At 35.3% G+C, this 19,077-nt stretch overlaps 1 protein-coding gene across 1 annotated transcript; it reads left to right on the top strand.

Annotated features, from left to right (window-relative positions):
- The first annotated feature begins 1,895 nt into the window (after nucleotides 1–1,895).
- Nucleotides 1,896–17,796, top strand: LOC106662844 (zinc finger FYVE domain-containing protein 1-like). Its single transcript, XM_014387247.2, has 9 exons — nucleotides 1,896–2,088; nucleotides 3,205–3,518; nucleotides 6,430–6,955; nucleotides 7,079–7,451; nucleotides 10,635–10,775; nucleotides 10,841–10,958; nucleotides 11,019–11,186; nucleotides 15,888–16,164; nucleotides 16,228–17,796. Exons 2-9 carry the CDS (start codon nucleotides 3,237–3,239, stop codon nucleotides 16,455–16,457), a joined length of 2,115 nt encoding a protein of 704 aa, XP_014242733.1. The 5' UTR covers nucleotides 1,896–2,088; nucleotides 3,205–3,236; the 3' UTR covers nucleotides 16,458–17,796.
- Nucleotides 17,797–19,077: the final 1,281 nt, after the last annotated feature.

Raw genomic sequence — 19,077 nt, 5'->3', positions numbered from 1 at the left:
TGCTTCTTTTGATGCCTTATGTTGTTGTTTTTTTCTTCCGAAAGTTGTTAGGAGGTTTTTGGATTTTCGGTGCTCAATGAGTAAATTCCACTGTTTCCTTTTTTATTTTATTTTTTAAGTTGAGTGATAGTGTGAATCCCTACACCACAAAAGGATTCAGGACCTATCAGCCAGGTAGGTGAACTGAGTACTTTTCTCAATTTAGTAGGCTTCATCCTGAAAGATTCTAGTGTACTTTTCTATGGGTTCTGAATATTTTGTACCAGGGTTGAACACTCATGCCCCTGTACATTCTAGTCTTGAAGACTATCAGACCAATGAAATTTTAGAAAGTTTAAACAAAATCTTCATTATGTTTAAACTTTTTCTTTGTTTCTTTCTTTAAAGGGATTTTGTTTTATAATCTTTATAAGTGTATAAAAATTTTTTAAAATGATTATTTGGAGATCGTGAGATGCGAGCTTGGGTGATTTAGGTTTAGAAAAACATTTTCTTTATTGTGCCAAAGTTTCAATCTTTATGGAGATCATATTCAGGGCTTAAAGTGTGTTTTCAGAGTAGATGTGCCACGGTTGTGAGTGTCGTATTGAACTATGCTGCTGCAAAAAGCCTGGCTGCTATATCTCAAATTTTGGCTTATATTAGATAATCATTTGTGTATATCACATTTAGTTAAAAATACATCCATTTATTGATTAATCCTTTATCATTCTAGACTTTAAATAGCTTTTTGTACGTGTCTAACATATAGCCAATGTAATTAAAATATAGACAAAGATAGATGTAGATGTAATATTCAGGATGTGTAATATACTTGCTCTTTGAATGTTTTTCTTTAATGCTCATGTTCATAATTCATAATTATCTAAAGATCCTTTTACGGATAAACAAACTTGATAATATAACAAGAACAAAACTACAGCAAACATTATTAATAATAAACAATAAACTATATTTATATATAATAATATATAATATTTTATAGAATAGAAGAATTATATTGTATATAATACAACTATATTTCAAATCAATCTATAAAATTATTGGCTTTAATTTATGTTTAACTGTATTAAAATTTAGATGAAAAAAATCGATATTTATATCTTATTTCCTTCTCTCATTATTCTATTTATTGACAAATAAAATATGTAATTTATTTTACAAAAGGGTACACTAAACATAAATGAATGCCTCGAAGCATGTATTGGGACATTGAAAATGTACAGTACACTTTAGTCGTCCATGGATTATATTGTAAAGAAATAATAGATAGTTAATTATTAGTTAATAGTTAATTATTATTTATTATTACTATAGATGGTTAATATTAGATCAAAAATGTGCCTTCTGTCAGCTTGTGCTGGAAGATTATAGAGAAAAAAGATAGTTCTGAAGATGAAAGAAAGGTAATAGAAAATGAAGGATTCTAATAAATTTATTTTGAACTTTATCTAAAAATTCAGAATGAGAAAAAAAGTGTGGATTCCATACAACAGTAGACAATTTAAAGATGGGACGAATGAGAGTTTTTTACAATTTCAATTATGAATTTAGATTATGAATGAATGAGTATTTCTTATAACAAAACCCAGAATTTTAAGAGCTTTTTTTAAAACATTGATAATATGCTCTTTAAATTCCTACTTGCTATCAAACAAGGTAGCCAAGTCTTTGTCACAGGATACTCTAAGTGTTTTATTGCTTATTCGGTGCATCGAATGGGATAAAAGGGTTAAACAGAAATTTTATTTAATTGTTTTATTTGAAGTTTTTAGCCGAAGTTGGCTGTTTTAATTGTTTTTTAGTTCTCGTTAACTTTTCGAGCAGAGGTGCGCCTAGTTTGACGACATGTCAATACCAGACTAACATAACCTGCTAGGCTGCAACCTCTGGGTCATCCATACTGTGTTATTCGTCCTCAACCTAGACAGTTAAAAAGAAACAATAATAATTCCTGTTTACCAGATTTACATCGGTATCGGACCTATCCTTATCTTTCTCGAGATTAATTCCGGTATTCGATCCCATCGAAATTACTCTCTTGCACGCCTTGACGTGAAAACACACTGAGAAGGACTCTGACAAAAGGTAATCTTTTGAAAATCCCTTGTTTTTTCGAATTAGACAGTCGAGGGTTTGGGTTTTTTTCACGTCGATTTGGCTTTTTGGTGGGTTCAAATCGAATGACATGCCACGAATGTGGATTTGCAGAGAAACAGCTCATTTTCCATCCTATGATCTATAACAATTGATTTATGTTTTCTTGTTTCTAAAAATATACAAGGCCCACGCGTGGCTGGAATGTTATTTATTTCTCTTTTTAATTTATTTTCTACTAGCATATTTAATCAATTTCAACATTAAATTAAAGTTTGACATTGACAAAAAAATGTATTTACATTTGTTGACACTTGTTGCTAATATGGCGAACTCTAGCTTTGCTAAGCTGATTTTTCAATTTTAAATTATCCTCAATTTTATTATCAATATTTAAACCATTTCTGCCATTTATGTATTTAAAATCAATTAAAAACAATATACTCTAAAACAATTCTTTTTATCCTCCTATGAAACAAAAAAAATTCCGAACTACTTCGTTACATAATTCTATGTTTACTATACACAGACTTACTTGAAAATATTATTCAAATTAACATTTGAATAATTTGACGGTTTAAAATTAAAAATTATAACTTGTTCAAAGAATTTCTAAATATGTCAAACTATTATGAACACCTGTTCCACTTCTGGCCCTTCTGGTTTTTGTTTTGTCATATACATGTTTCTTCTTGATCCCAGCATATTGTTGTGTAAAATAAGTTCATTTTTTTTGTTGAAAAAATATGATAATATTAAATTTTTCCTGACAATTCAGTTAAATTATTTAACCTTGCAATTAATCAATCATCACTGTTCATCCACTTGTAAATATACTAAAAAAATAATAGTTTGATCTGTCACATATTTGGTTCTTTGTGATTATCCCAGTCTGCCTATACTTGTGGTCTTCCATCAAATATCAAAATGAGGTGAGGATATAGTGAGAAGTATGATTTAAATTCGATCCCATCGAAATTACTCTCTTGCACGCCTTGAAAACAGAAGTCTCTCTTGTTGTGAAAAACAAGAAATCTGACAGACCAAAACAGCATAAGTGAACCAAACTATTAAAAGAATTGTCAGAAATCAATCTTCTTGTTGCAGATTGACTGCATGTTCTCGAATAGAATGTTTTAATGGCTTTCAATTCGAGCGCCAGTGGATTGGGCCGAAAAGGGTCGCAGTGGATGAACTACAACTACCCCGTTTCGCCGGCCATCCTGGAATCGATAGACAGCCTTTCGCTGTCCAACAATCGCAATTACCAAGTGAAGGAGAATGAGGTCAAACGCCATGGTCCTTCTCTTCCTGACATCACACACACATCGGAATTTACATCGCTTGAACTTAGTTTGGATGATCAGAATGGAAATGTGGTCAAAGCTTTCCAGCTCCTTGATTCAAAAGAGTGCATTAAGGTAATTTACCTTTACTTTCTTGCTTCATAAGCCTTATTTACTGATTATCCAGCATCCAGTAACAATTGCTATCTTAAATTCAATGTATTTTAATTTTATGCAATTCGACTATAAAATTTTAATCGGATGGTTTCCAGGACCTTCTGTTAGATATTTCATTCCTAAAGCTTGCATCTGGTTGTTTCATTTTTAAGTATGTGCACTAGAATCAGAATTTTGGGCCAGAGTGGATATAAATATTGATTTGAGGTAGCCAGTGTTTCTGTTTAAAATTTTTTTAATATTGATCATTTGGTAAATTGATGTGTTAATGGCATTCATGATATTTCAGGTTTATTTCCTTTTAATCTCTTATCTCAAATCTAACCCTTATTCCAAAATGGACCTTCAGGTTACATCAACAATACACAAAACTTGATCAGAAAGCACTTTGTGATTGTGTCTTTTCCATGCTTCATGACTCTATCTCAGTACCTCTTCTTCCTAAGTTGAACACCTCCCTTGTTCCACCCTGGCAATTTCTCAAACCTAAACTTTCTCTACATTTAACCAAGTTTCTAAAATAAAATTGAATTTAAGTAAATTCCTCATATTACATTCATCTATTAAATAAGTGTTTATGTTCACTCAATTAATATACACAATTTTTTCTAAATGAAAAATTTGTGTCACAGGTGGGATTCGAACCCTTGACTTTCAGCTTTTCATTTTCATTTAGAAAAAATTGTGTACAATTAATTGAGTATTTATAGAATTAAGTAGGAGCTGATAAAATAATTAAAAATTTAGTGTTTATGTTCAGTTCAATTGGTGTGGGAGCTGCATTTATAAGCTACTACAGAATGTACATGTTTGCATTTCCAGTAATAAGCAGCACCACTGAATTCATTGCAATTAATAAAAGTCTAAATATTTTCCCTATCACTTGTATGCACGAATTCTTTGGCTGCACAGTACCAATTATCCTTTAATCCTGCAATCCAGGAAATTCTTCTATCCTTAGAGGAACAAAGAGCAAAGAATAGAAATGATGAACGGTGGAGTGAGTGCAGTGTTCAATCCTTTTAAAAAGATAGTTCCTACTCACAGTAAGTTGTTTTCAACAATCCACTGATGATGAACTAAAAGCTCGAAATCCGAATTGTTGAAAACAACACACTGTGAGAAGGAACTATCTTTGTAAAATTAGCAAAGAATGTCTCAGCCCTATTCATGTGAATTTGGGCAGCCAAATTAGCCATCATGGAAAGCATAGGCGACGACTTTCTGGGGAAGACTTCCTTTCAAATGTCAAAAATAAGATCTGGGAAAACTTGCTTAACTGAAATTAAGAGAGAGGTTAAACAATGGCCCTTCACTTATAGAACAACTTGTAAGGAGGAAGCGGTCCTGGCACTCCTAAGAATAGGACGTTTTAAGCTTACCCATGTATACCTCATGGTCAACCTTCCTTTTTGGCAAAGTTGTCAAGAACTACTACAGTCAAACACATCGTAGCTGAATGTTTTTTGTTTGAGATATGAAGTAATAATGCGGTATATCTGGTAGTTCAGGTGAAAGTATTGCCTGATGATAGGGACCGACTAAAGAACCTAATTTTCTAAATATGACGGGTCTCTGATCTAAAATTTAGAAGACTAGATAAATAGTAGTATTCTGACAAACTCTTACCTTGCCGAATTGTTTATTTTTTGTTTGAAATAAATGTTTTTTTTTTCATATAAATTTGCAATGCAATAAACTTATTATTAAAATAGTTATGCTTCCTTTTGCTGTGCGTACAGTGGTTGCATGCCTTTACGTACTTATTTAAAAAAATATATATAACGTGTTTTCGTAAAAATACCATTTTGCAACTCATAACTACTCAGCATTAAATTATATATGTTGTTATAATAAAATCAAAATCATTAGCTTGAAGTAAGATATTTCATAACTTTTGTTAATCGTTTCTATTGGTTTATTTAGATAAATTTTCTATTTTTAAACATATGCTTTATGAGGTGATAATGAATGAATCATTGGTCTTACAGATAATTATATCTATAATTTGTAAATTTTTTATTTTATTAACTATTTATTTTTGTTTCAGTTATTAAGCACAATTACATTCATAGTTCATATTTCACAATGTTTCATAACGTAGTGAAAGAATAATTGGCATAATTCTAATCATACATGTCTTAAAGAGTAGTAGTTTAACCTGTTCCAGACTTACAAGTACATAAACTAAGTCATTTATAATTTTATTAATTGCCTTAATAGTATTAAGTATTCCAAAACATATTCTCCTCATTTTAGCTTTACAGCCTGTTAGTAAATGTGACAGGGTTTTTTCTGCTCATTAGCATCCTCTATGATTACTGCGTCAGATGCATTCAACCAAGTAACCAGTTATATATATGCATTTTGTGCACATTATGAAATCCTGAAAAGGAGATTCTTACCCTGTTTCCAATGCAAGATAAATGTACAGGCTAGTTTCAGACGAGGGGTTTAATTGATTAAATCGTTGCTTGGTTGACTCTCAATGACTCAGCTGCCATGTGAAGGCTTTTCTTGGCTGGTTTCACACCATCCAACTTGTAAAATAGAATCAACTTCTCATGTCAGTGAGAGTTCAGTACAATGCAGCTCCTGATTTTTGGTAAGAGTGTGGACCCATTGGAACAATATTCAAACTTTTATTTACTATTTTTGGAAGTTTTATTTGAACTATAATATCTTACTTATCATCCTTTGGAGTTTTGTGTGTCGGATGCTCTCTATTGAGTTCCTTCCTTTTATTTATTATCTGATTTTATAAATTATTTTCTTAGCATCCCTTATCAGAAATGTCCAAGCATTTTTTAAAAATGTTCAATGTATTTTAGCGAGTTCTTTTTGTTTAGTCAGTCTCATGGTGTTTTAGGTTGGAACTGCAGAAGAATTTTGTGTATTACTCGGCTTGAAACCAATGAACCCCAATGGCTACCAGAGGGTCAAAGTGGTGACAATAATCGGAAACACGGGAGACGGCAAATCACACACGATGAACCACATATTTTTCAATGGAGAAGAGGTGTTCAAGACATCGCCAGAACAGTCAAGCTGCACAATAGGCATCTACGCAGCTTACTCGTCTGAGTTTGGCGTCATCTGTTTAGACACGGAGGGGCTGATGGGGTCCATAAAAGCCGTCGATGCGCAGTATAGAACCCGCCTCCTGGTCAAAGTCCTCGCCGTTTCTGACATTGTCATCTATCGCACAAGAAGTGACAGGCTTCACGACAACATGTACAAGTTTCTGTCCTCTGCGTCTCATGACTACACAAACCATCTTCAGTCGTGTCTGGAGATGATTTGCAAAAAAAATGAATTAGGTGGTACCATATCATCCCTTGGGCCGTCCATACTCATCTTCCATGAAACCCGGCATACAAAGCCTCTTACTTTGCGTATGTATTAATAGTTTAATTAGTATGTATTGTGTTAATAGTTTAACTAGAAATATAATTAACTAGGTTCAAAATTTATGTGTGCTTTTTTTTCTTCAAATTGGTATTTATTTATATTTTCAGGAGGAGGTCGCACTCCTGAAGATACCCTGAGGAAAAACTTTAAGGAAATGGGCCTTTCTTTCGATGCATTTTCCTCACTGTGCTACATAGGGCAGCAAACGCAGACGAGCACGGACTATTCCGAAGTGCTCAATTACATGAAGACCGAGCTGGCTAATACAACAGTCAGGTCGCCACGCAACCCCAAACTGGTTTACAACATCCTCAGGACCCTGAACGACAGATTTAGCGGGAAGATAAACACGAGGGGCGAGGTGTTGCCGGACGAGTACTTCACATGCCCCTCTTCGTGCCTTTCGTGTGATAAAAGGTGCCAACTATCTATGGGCCATATTTCCAATGGGCAGCAACATTTCACCAAAAAAAAGTGCAGGTAGTTTTAACACTTCTAAAGGAAAAAAGATAAAAATTAATATTGCATTAAAAAAAGAAAAAAAAAGGTTATATAATTATGCTTATCTGTTTACAAAGGGTAAACAAGCAAACAATGCAAATACTTTTTTTCAAATCTTTTGTTTACTCTTTTTTATAAGTAAGTTTATCAACTGAGCCTTTTTTTAATTTAATTGGCTAAGATTGTCATCTTTCTTTATGTATGTATTGTCATTGAGATCATTACGACAACCATACCACATATGCACGTTTTCTTGAAAATTGGCTCTGTTTGAATTTAATTATATTGTCTAATTATAAATTGTTTAGTTTGCCTAGTGAGATTTGATAAAATGTCAGAGGAAAGTGAACTCACATTCATCATTTCATTATCGTTAGGATTTTGTTAATCAATGTTAGAGTTATGCAATATGTTATAACTTATAAGATAGTCAAGGTATCTCAAGGGCAGTGCAAACCCTGTTATGATACAAATTCACCCAGTGGGTTGCTTGGGGCGCCCAAGGGGGTGAGAGGAAAAAGATTAAAAGATAAATGCTATTGAAATTGTAAATAAAAAAAATTCACTAATTTCGTGGTCCACTTGACCAATTAATATATTATAATTAATTATGGTTTTTAGTTGAGATAAAAAAGTCAATGGCATGAGCGGGATTCGAACCCACGATCTTCGGCTTGATACGCCGCTGCTCTACCACTTGAGCTAGCGTGACCTCGATCCACTCGGACACCAACTTCCCATCTCAACTGCACCTTTTGAATTTTCCCTCCTTTTTGCCATTTTGTAGTTTGTAGTTAATAAAATAATAATGGGGGGGGGGGTAATAGAACCTCTATTGGTACTCAGCCTCAATTCAGCATTCATATTTCGCCTTACTAAGCAATAGCTTGTTATCTGGGCTATCCTTACGTTTTTGTCATTACCATGCTTTTGGTCAGCCTTAATGCAAAAGGAGAGGAAAACAAAACTGGTGACTAGCTCACTCAGATCCCCCAATAATTTTTGAGAGGTCCTATTACCTTCAAGATTAAAGGAAATAGTAGTTAACTAAATTAAAACATTTATTACTCTATATTCCACCATCAGTCTTATGCTATGCATAAATCGCACACTCGCAATAATTTAAATATTTAAAATGTATTACAAACAAATATATACATCATATAACACAATTTATAAACTTTAAACTTTATTAACTATTTAAACTTTATTTACAAATAAATGCACACACATACATATACACACAGTATAAACAATATTTATAACAGGGGGCCCAACATTTGCTCGACCTCCCAAGTACCATCTTTATACCAGAGCTCATGCCTATTCGCTCCCTTTAAGGTGCCAAGGCATGGCACTTTTAAATCAAATGACACTGAGCCACCTTTGTCTACATATGAGACACTGCGCCGGTTTTGCCCCAAAAGCTAGTGTAAGTGTGCCATGGCCTATCCTCAGTTGGGTTAACATGATCCTTTCCTTTTCACTTCAAATTCTCAGGGTGTCATTGTTCAGTAGTTCTCTTAACTCATAGAAGCTTCTCAGACGACCTATTGATGCTGCCAACGCTCGCACAGCGAGACTAGTGGCTCGGTCTAGAGGGTGAGATGTCCCAGATATTTCGCTGCCTCGTCTGCACATTAGTTGCCCTCCAGCCCGACATTTCCAGACGACTACTACCGTTTTTCCCAGGTGCTCCAGCTCAGTACATCTCCCTGAAAAGAACCTGATGAGGGGATCCACAGAGAATCTGTCCTGGATTGCCGATACTGTGCTCAAGGAGTCTGTACAGACGAGGAAGACAGAGCCTTCATCATCTCGAATCACCCCAAGCATTTGCCACATCGCATAAAGTTCTGCCGTGTACATTACACCTTCGCTGGTCTTAGGACCCGTCTGTGAAGACGAGGCAAAGCGAAAACCAGTGAATTCCAATATGAGTTCCTAAGAACGCAGACCAGTAAAGGTGCAGTGATATACACGACTTGGCTAATAACCATGAGATCGTCCTGAACGAGTTCGGCTGGAAGGACCCAGGGCATGTCGGTTTGTTTCCAACCCTGAATACTATCCCAGAGTCAAACTCGCCCTCCAAAGGGCTTCACCAAAATAAATTCCTAGGGGTCACATCTGCGTCTGAAATTGCTAATATACCTGGGTTATATTTGTTCTTCAGGATCATGTCAGTAGGGGTTTGCCTGACTTGGTCAAGAAACCTCATAGCTGAGGGATAGAACGCTTGTAGACGTCTTTTTGTTTGTTTGTTTTCCCCATCATACAATGGACCATGTTTTATACTGGGCTCCCAGTGTTGTATAGGCTATAAGTATCCATGGACCAGATATTGGTCGGGCCACTATTCACTGCCGGGTACTTGTCCGGCCCCCTCAGTGCGTCCGACACTGAACCTGCATAAGAAAGTGCGGTCAGCCATGCCAGTGCATTGATGTGTGTAGATGTTAGCAGATGTATTGCCCATTTAATGTAAACTGCTTGCTGTCCCTTTTTTTTTTTTTTTTTTTTTTTTTTTTTTTTTTTTTTTTTTTTTTTTAATTATATGTATCATCATCAATAAAGTTGAAGTGGTTTTTTCTACAAAGTAATTGTAAGAAATTTTATTTTATCGTCTTCCAATTTCTCAAAAAGAGAATGAAATCCACCACATTAATCCCTTTCTAATAATATAGGATGTATCTACAATGACCTTTTTCATTTTTCTGTTTCTTATTGTTTGACATTATACAAACGTGTTATCTCCTTGGCTACCAGGTCAAAACTGAGCCAGGGAGAGACAGTACTCGCAGTGACCGTCTATCTATGCTCTAAGTTGCTCTCTCCAGAACTCACAGCCCAGGCTGGTCCTAAACGCACCCAATTCAACGTGAAGGCCTTGGTAATAGAGCCTTCAAGCCTCAAGAGGTGCATTTTACGAGCCAAGGAATAGGCCATACAACCCTAAAACAGCCTCAAGCAGACTTCTGTTCCCCCCATATATTTTTTTGATATTGGGATCATTTTGGGGAAAAAACCTTTAGTCTTTGTCTAGTTTCTCATGAGCCAAAAAATTTTGATCTAACTCTCCAGAATAACATAATATGGATAGGAACTTACTATCTCAAATAACATACATTTTTTTAAAGATTATTTATTGTTTATTTACAGATATCAACATCAATATGAGAATATATTTTATGTCTGCAAGATTTGCTACAGCAATGGAAAGGAGGTGAGAGTGACACCTAAATACAGCACAACTAACGATGGTTCATGGTTTGAAGTAATTACAAAATACGCCTGGTCCGGGTAAGAGAAATCGATACAGAACAGTAGTAAGGATATATTTAAAATTTCTTTCCTTACTCATTTAGCTATGTCATCGAGTGTCCAAACTGTGGAGAGATTTATCGTAGCCGACAATACTGGTATGGAAACACACCACCGGAGGATACGGCCGTTCGTACTGAAATACACCACATTTGGCCAGGGGTAAATTGTAAACTTTTTGTTTCCAATTTAACAGTGTTTTGAGAATTTTTTCACTTTCAGATGTTGAGCAATGCTAACAATCAAAATTCGGCACAGCGTGTAATCGATGGAGTTGCGTATTTTACAGAAGCTGTTGTCAGTGCTTCAGCCACGCCAACAAAAGCCTTGAGCTCGTGGGTTTCAGACCAAGTCGCACCGAAATACTGGAAACCAAATGTTGAAATAAGTGTAAGTTATATTTTACTAAATATTTACAGACCAAAACATATTTATAGACCATAACAGCAGTTCAAAAAACAGTAAAACCTCCATTATTTATTTTGCCCGAGGGGATCGAAGTCACGACAGCTCAAGTGGTAGCAGCGTATCAAGCTGAAGGTTGTGGGTTCGAATCCCGCTCGTGACACTGACTTTTTTATCTCAACTTAAAACCTTGATTAATAGTATGAAATTAAAGCAAGGTTTTTTTAAAAATTATTATTATTTTGGCATCAAACAATTATACAGCCATGTTACAAAGAATATATACAATTTAAACAGTTCATATTATATTTTCACAGACACAACTTTTAAAAATTTTATTATCAAATTATACACTCTGGGATTCTTGAATAGAGCTCTACTTTCAGTAATTGGGTGTTCTACTCCTTCTTTCTCCAGATCCTGGTAGAATTTATTTCTGGCTGACGAATGTTGGCTGCAGTGAAACATTATGTGCGTTAGGTCCTCCTTTACTCCGCATGTGTCACAATTTGGGTGTTGTTTTGTGCCAATCTTGTGAAGATATGCTGCGCAGATGCCATGGTTTGTTCTTAACCGATGTATGGTGGTTATGTCTTTTTTTGCCATGTCTAGTTTGTTAAACCACGGTATTGTTTTCACAAGTGGAAATAATATTTTGTAAGCCATTCCCTTATCCGAGGCAGAGTATTCAGTTTGCCATTCTATTTGAATTCTTGTTTCCAACATTTGAAAAAGGTCTGTATAAGGAATCCTTATGATTCTAGGGGTGAGTAACTGTGTGGCATTTTTTGCAAGTTTGTCGGCTTTTTCGTTGCCGTAGATGCCCATATGTCCTTTAATCCACACGAAAGAGACCTTTTTTTAAAGTGGAAAAGTTGTTGACTGTCTTTTTTATGTCAGCTACAATATAATTCTTAATGTTAGTAAATGTGGTTTTGCAAGCACTGGATTGCACTGAGGTTGGCTGAGCAAATTATAATGTGATTTGTTGTAGGAAGGTTGAGTGTAAGGAAAGTTATCGCTGCCTTAATTGGTAATAATTCCGCCGAATAAATTGATATCTCTGCCGGCAGAGGAATTGATTCCCCTTTATTGATGCTAGGGCAGAACCAGTAGCATCCAACCTTCCCAGACTTGAGGGATCCGTCGGTATAAACAGTTAGGTGGTCCTTAGGGAAAAGTTCCTGAAGATCAGCAAGCCTTGTTGATTAACCGCTACGGGATTTTGTCCAGAGTAGTCTTTTAGTACATAGCAATTAAGGGGGTTTCTAATTGTTTTTAGCTCTGTAGAGAAAATTGGAGGGGTTCTCTTTGTTCAATTTTTTCTTGATATTTTGCCAGAGAGGTAAAACTCGTGGTAATTGGTGGAAATTTTTTCTTTGGCCAATATTTTTTTGTTAGATTCATTATGGACAAATCGCAGATGTGCTGAGCAAGAGATGTTTTTTTCACCATTTGGCGCAACATAAACCGTCTCTTCTGTGTGACAGTGGCTGATCGTTACATTCAGCTTTGATGACATCATTGGGGATGCTCTTAAGAGACCCCAAACAAGTTTTGAGAGATTTGTGCTGTATGATGTCCAATTTCTTTAATTTTGATCCAGAAGCTTGTCCGTAATAAATTGATCCAAAGTCAATTATAGATCTAATTGTTGCTTTATAGTAGAGTAAGCTGACTGTAGGGTTAGCATATCCTGAAATACATTTCAGTGGATTATAAAATTTCTCTGCTTTGGTCTCAATGCAGCAATATGACCATTCCATGATAACTTATGATCCAATTTTAATCCGAGAAATTTGACTTCATTAACCACCGGAAATGATTTTTCACCCAGGGTCAAAGTATCAGGAAGAGTAGATTTCGTAGATCTTGTAAAATAACATATTTTTTATTTTTCTTCAGAAATATTTAATCCGTTGGTGTACGTCCAATACAATAATTTTCTCACCGCCGAATCCATGGCCTCTATTGCCGCTTCTGCTGATTTGTGAGTTGAGTAGACGCATATGTCATCCTCCAGTTGAATAATTTTAATATTTTTTTTATTACATTTTCTACAACTGCAACATATAGCAAATACAGCAGTGGGCTTAGTATCCCTCCTTGGGGCAATCCAACTAGCTTTCCTTGGTCCAAGAGTGATGTCATTTATTTGGACATATATGTTCCTCTCTGAGACGAGAGTGATTGTGTTTTTAATAAATTTGATAGGTAAACCCATCTTTTGCATTTTTTTTGCTAGAATGAACAGATTGACGGAATCAAAGGCAGCTGATTTGTCCAGAAACAATGCTAGAGTGCTTTGGTTATTCGTGAAACCTAGTTGTATGTCTGTGACTAGTATTCCATGGGTATCTGTGATTGAGCCATCATACTGGGTTCCGGACTCTGAAGCAAGGGACATCTTTTGCATTTTTTTTGCTAGAATGAACAGATTGACGGAATCAAAGGCAGCTGATTTGTCCAGAAACAATGCTAGAGTGCTTTGGTTATTCGTGAAACCTAGTTGTATGTCTGTGACTAGTATTCCATGGGTATCTGTGATTGAGCGTTCTTTTCTAAAGTCCATTTGTGAGTCGGGCAGTTTTTTATTGCTTTCCAGCCACCATTCTAGTCGTGCCTTTACCATTCTTTCAAATGTCTTAAGCAGACAGGAAGTAAGAGATATAGGGCGGTATGAGTTGAAGTCTGATTGAGGCTTTCTAGGTTTCAACAAGGTTATATTGGGTTGTCCGGAAAATAATGCAGGATTTTGGTATTAAACAAAAAAAAAGAAACTAGTTACTTTAAAGCAATGTTCTTTAATCAAAAATGGTAGTCAGTAGGCGAGAGGTCCGGAGAGTAGGGTGGGTGAGGCAAAGTTTCATAGCCAAGCTCCAATAATTTTTGTGACGTTACACGTGACACATGTGGTCGAGCGTTGTCATGCAACAAAATGGGCCCTTTCCGATTGACCAAAGAGGGCTTCATTACTGCCAATTTCTGATGCATGGTATTAATTTGGTTACAGTATGATTCAGCATTGATGGTTTCGCCAGGATTTAAGAAGCTGTAGTGTATTCAACCAAATGAAGCCCACCATACCGTAACCATTACCTTTTTTTGATGAGTTGGGGGCTTTGGAAAATGTATTGGAGCTTCTCCTTTGTCGAGCCACTGTCCAGAACGTCTAGTGTTATCGTAGAGAATCCACTTTTCGTCACATGTAACAATTCTGGCCAGAAATGGGTCATTTTTGTTTCGACAAAGAAGTGATGCACAAACATCAAAGCGCTGATTTTTTTGGCGATCGTTTAATGAGTGTGGAACCCAATTTTCGAGTTTTTTCACTTTTCCAATCGCCTTGAGGTGGTCAGCGACGGTCGTTTTACTGACTTTGAGTTGCTCTGCACCCACCACTGATCGCAGAACATCATCATTAAGAGAGGAAGGCCTTCCACGACCTTCTTCATCTTCAAGGCTGAAATCTCCCTCCCGAAATTTTTTAAACCACCTTTGCACAGTGCACTCATTAACACAACCCTCGCCCCAGACTTGGTTAATGTTTCTAGCCGTTTGGGCTCCGCTTCGGCCGAGTTTAAACTCGTAAAAGAAAATCGTACGAAATTCTCGCTTTGACATTATAAGGATGACTGAATTATTTCCAAGTAGCGGAATGCTACAGAGGTAAACAAACAATATCATTTGGAAGAGGATTAATAAGTGTTGACATTCATACAAATGAGTAATCCTGTAAACGTAAACAGAATATTTTATATAGATTTTTTTTAATGAAAACTTAAAATCCTGCATTATTTTCCGGACAACCCAATAACATTATTCGCTACATGCTAGCACACCATCAAAAATGGTTAAACATAATAGTAAAACTACTTCTAATAGAAAACAAACAGAGGGGAAAAGTCTTAATGGTAAAGGGACAAAAAATCGGATATAATAAAGTCATATGTTATATAAAGGAAATTGAGTGAATGAATTGGAGTGGTCAGAAATTAAATTCCATAATTAGGTCTAATCTATATTTCCAGGCGTGGCAGACGTTACTGCGTGAGCGTCCATCCAACAGATTTAACAGAGAAAACCAACATTATCCGTGGTTTGATTTTCCGTAAATCCAATTATCTGGGTACTGGGTCTCTGTAGTATACTATGTATGCAAGTATACATTTCGCGTAGCAACAAATCACTTCTGATTCAAAGAAACAGTCTTGCTCCTACAAAACTCCCATGTTCTAGAAAGATACACTCATCCTTCCCCATTTACAGGACGTTGTTCAGAAACAATGCACCTCTTCTAGAAAACCCCTGCTTTCAAAGCTTGTTGTTGTCGAGTTAAGTGTATTTTTGTAATCACAGGCCTTTAGTATTGGTTTGTCAATGTTGGTATGAAAACTTTTTCAGAAATTTTTAATGATTTTTTGTTAAATTTTTTAAAATTAAATTTGTTCCTGTTACATACATATTAATAAAAGTAATATATGTGCATGTGTTCTTAATTAATCTTTTAATTAACACATAAAAAAAATAAATTCCATTATCCGGGCTTTTCGATTTTCTGTGGGCCTCTCACCATCATTATCCCCTATAATGGAGGTTTTACTGTAATATTAAGAAATGATTAGGCTATGGATAAATATTTCATTATTAATTACGTGTTTTAAGCTTTTTTTTTTTTTTTTTTAGAAATGCAACGTATGTGGACACAGTTTTACAATGGACATGAAAATCCATCACTGCCGAGTGTGTGGAGAGGGAGTATGTGCAACCTGCTCTAGTCGAAAAAAGTCTGTTCCCGAGAAAGGTTGGGAATATCCCGTGAGAGTTTGTGACTTCTGTTTCGCCCCATCTCAGGAATCGCAAGCGTCACTGTCAAGCGACAGCGAAGTGATGCCACGTAAAGTCACAGAAGCAGTTGTCACAACATTCTCAACACTTGGATCACTTCTGAACTATCCCAAAAGTATGATAAATTATATAGACCCTTATATAATTGTAAATTAATCTTTTTTTGTTTGTTTGAAAGGCATGATTAAAGAAACTGCAAGACCATCATACTGGGTTCCGGACTCTGAAGCAAGGGATTGCTGCGTGTGTCAAGCACCGTTCCAATCATGCGGCGGCACTGCTGCACTTCACCACTGCCGTTCATGTGGTGGTGCTGTCTGTGGCGGCTGCTCAACAGGGCGTAAGTCTGTTCCTCACCGGGGATGGGATACGGCTGTCAGAGTCTGTGATAATTGTTTTAAGTGCTAATTTCCTCCTTATGCTGTTATATTTCAATGACAAAATATGTTTAAGGGGAGGTTGTGGGTTTGAAAATATCCTGTTTTCTTGTTCTTTCATAATCGTCTGGTGTAGATCTCTTTTAAATAAAGAGTATTCATTAACTGCTTGAAATTTTAACATCTCATTAATAATTAAAATTTCAGGTTTAAATGTGTTGAATTTACAATATTTAATTTTGCATAATTGAAATGAAAGATGAACTCTTTGGTTTCTCGTGCTGACTCACCAACCAAAAAGGAACATAGTTACCAATAGACATTGTAGAACATCAGAACTTTAGTATTGACTCGTCAGCATTAAAATTCCTTTGATCCAAAAGACAATAACATAAAATTCTTGTTTATTTTTTACTAGTATTTAAATAGACTGAATTTCAACAGATAAGTCACCCCAAAATGTTACTATGTGAAACAGGCTGATCTTCAAAATAATAATCGATAAATTGGTATGATAAAGCCATGTTATTGAAATAAAACTTGTTAATAATTTTTTGTTGCTGTTGCTCAACACTTGGAACAAGGGAGTAGGACTAATATGTTCCTAACCAAAATTCTTCACAACAATTATAAAAAATACAAATATTGTTTGTATTACCGTATATCTGCAGAGAGTTTTTTTGCAAGTACATATATCCAATTTTGTTGATTCAGACACAAGGGTAAAAAACGAATAAAAAAAAACAAAATTTCATAACGTATTCAAGATTAAATACTTTCTAGTCTGGTTGTCCTAAATCATTTGCAAGTCTCATATTTTTTGTATATAAAAGTTTAAATTTAAAAAAAAGAATAGATAATTGTCAGGTAGTTAAAGATTTACGGATTTAAAAAATAGATTATGATGAGAAAGTATACAGCACTAGATTAAAACAAAGCAATTTGGCACTGCCGCACTCTTTGTTTATTTAAGAAATTTTGAAAAGTTATTAAGGCAATGTTGTAATTCTAATGTGTAAAGGCCCAGCTATTATAATTTAATTGGCCTACAGGTATAAACATGTAATGGATCGTGCATTTCCTCTTTAAATATGGAAATAATATTTTTTTACAAAGATTTACAAATTTATTTCTGTTTAAAGGAAACAGTGGAAAATATTTTTATGTTAGGAACAGGGAAATCCAATCATTTTGTAAAACTACAGCTGTGATCAATTGCTTTTTCTTTTCATTTTGTAATTAGCGTATTAGAAACAAGAAAAGAAATATGAATATTGTTATTATATTATGTTATTAATAGGACATGTTTTGGTTTATATGTTTTTATGTCATTAATAACATGCCTTGCTTGTATTGTTCAAGGCCAAACATAAATTGTTTTATTTACAACCTCAATTCAATTTAATGCTATAAAGCTCATCCTCCAAAGGCATAATACAGTGCTTGGCTGTAAAGCAAGTTTGGTTGTCACTGATTCCATATTCTCTGACATTGTGGCAGCGAGTCTGTATTGGAGAAACAATATTTGTATAATTTTTCATACCCTCAAAATAAAGACATCTTGACAATTACATGTCAAACCTTGTAAATTTTGTATTAGCATATATTGAAAGCTAGCCCAAATAGAAGGATTTTAAAAAAACCGCAAGTCCCACAGATGCTTAGAACATGTCTAGCATTGGCAAACTTTTTTCCCTCTCATTTGTTAGGCATGTTGTTGAGGACAAAAATACAAAGAAAACGACTTTAATTTATATATGAGCGGGATGAGTGGTAAGAAATCAATCTTTTGACTATTATATCCTGTTATCGCCTCTGGTCTTTGGTGCATAACATGGCTGCAATAAAAGTTGACATAAAGCTCTTCAACAGAAGGTTCAGGGTGGAATTGGGTCACAGCAACTCTGAATTGGTACCGACCCCTTCGAAAATGAGTTAGTTTCTTTGGAACAAGCACCCCCCCCCCAAAAAAAAAAAAAAAAAAAAAAAAATGGAATCAGGAAGGAGTGCAAACTACAGTGCTCAGTGGACTCCTCAAGTACCTGGTATCAATAAAAAAAGAATGCTTAGTGCTTATAGCTTCTGGTTAAGACACGAGAAAAATGCAGAGCAGCCAGAGCTTGTTCCTGGTTGAGAAAAACAAAATACCTCGATACCTACGTAATATATATTTACTTGATTTTGCCAGGAGGAGTAAAATAACTATATAAATAATGTAAAATAATATATAAATAAATAACTATTTAAACAGCTACGGCTTGTAGAAATGCAGGAAGCCTTCTGGATGATGGTCCTGTAATGGCCAGGTAAAAATTGGTTTTGATGAAGTTCTGAGGCGTTAAAAATGAGCAAGCGCAGAATCACTAAGAGAAGCTGATTTTTTGTCAGTAATCTTTGTGTGAATCACCTCTTTAGCATACATTTATTTGCTCTACAAATTGTTATTACTATTTTTTCCCTGATTAATGAAAAATTAAATCTTTTTCTGTATTCACTTCCTTTGGTGCAGGTCTCCCACAACCCAACTTTGTCAGCAACTCAAGTCCAATCACTGTTGGATGGATACGCTCAATGTCCGGAATCGCCTGACAAGAGACTGAAAAGCTTTGCTTGCTGTCCATATGCCCACAGGCTATGGATAATGAGGATCT

This window comes from Cimex lectularius, unplaced genomic scaffold (assembly GCF_000648675.2).
Source record: "Cimex lectularius strain Harlan isolate CLEC.00 unplaced genomic scaffold, Clec_2.1 scaffold73, whole genome shotgun sequence".
Lineage (NCBI taxonomy): Eukaryota > Metazoa > Arthropoda > Insecta > Hemiptera > Cimicidae > Cimex > Cimex lectularius.
The sequence above is the reverse complement of the archived record's forward strand: the minus strand, read 5'-3'. Positions and strand labels throughout refer to the sequence as shown.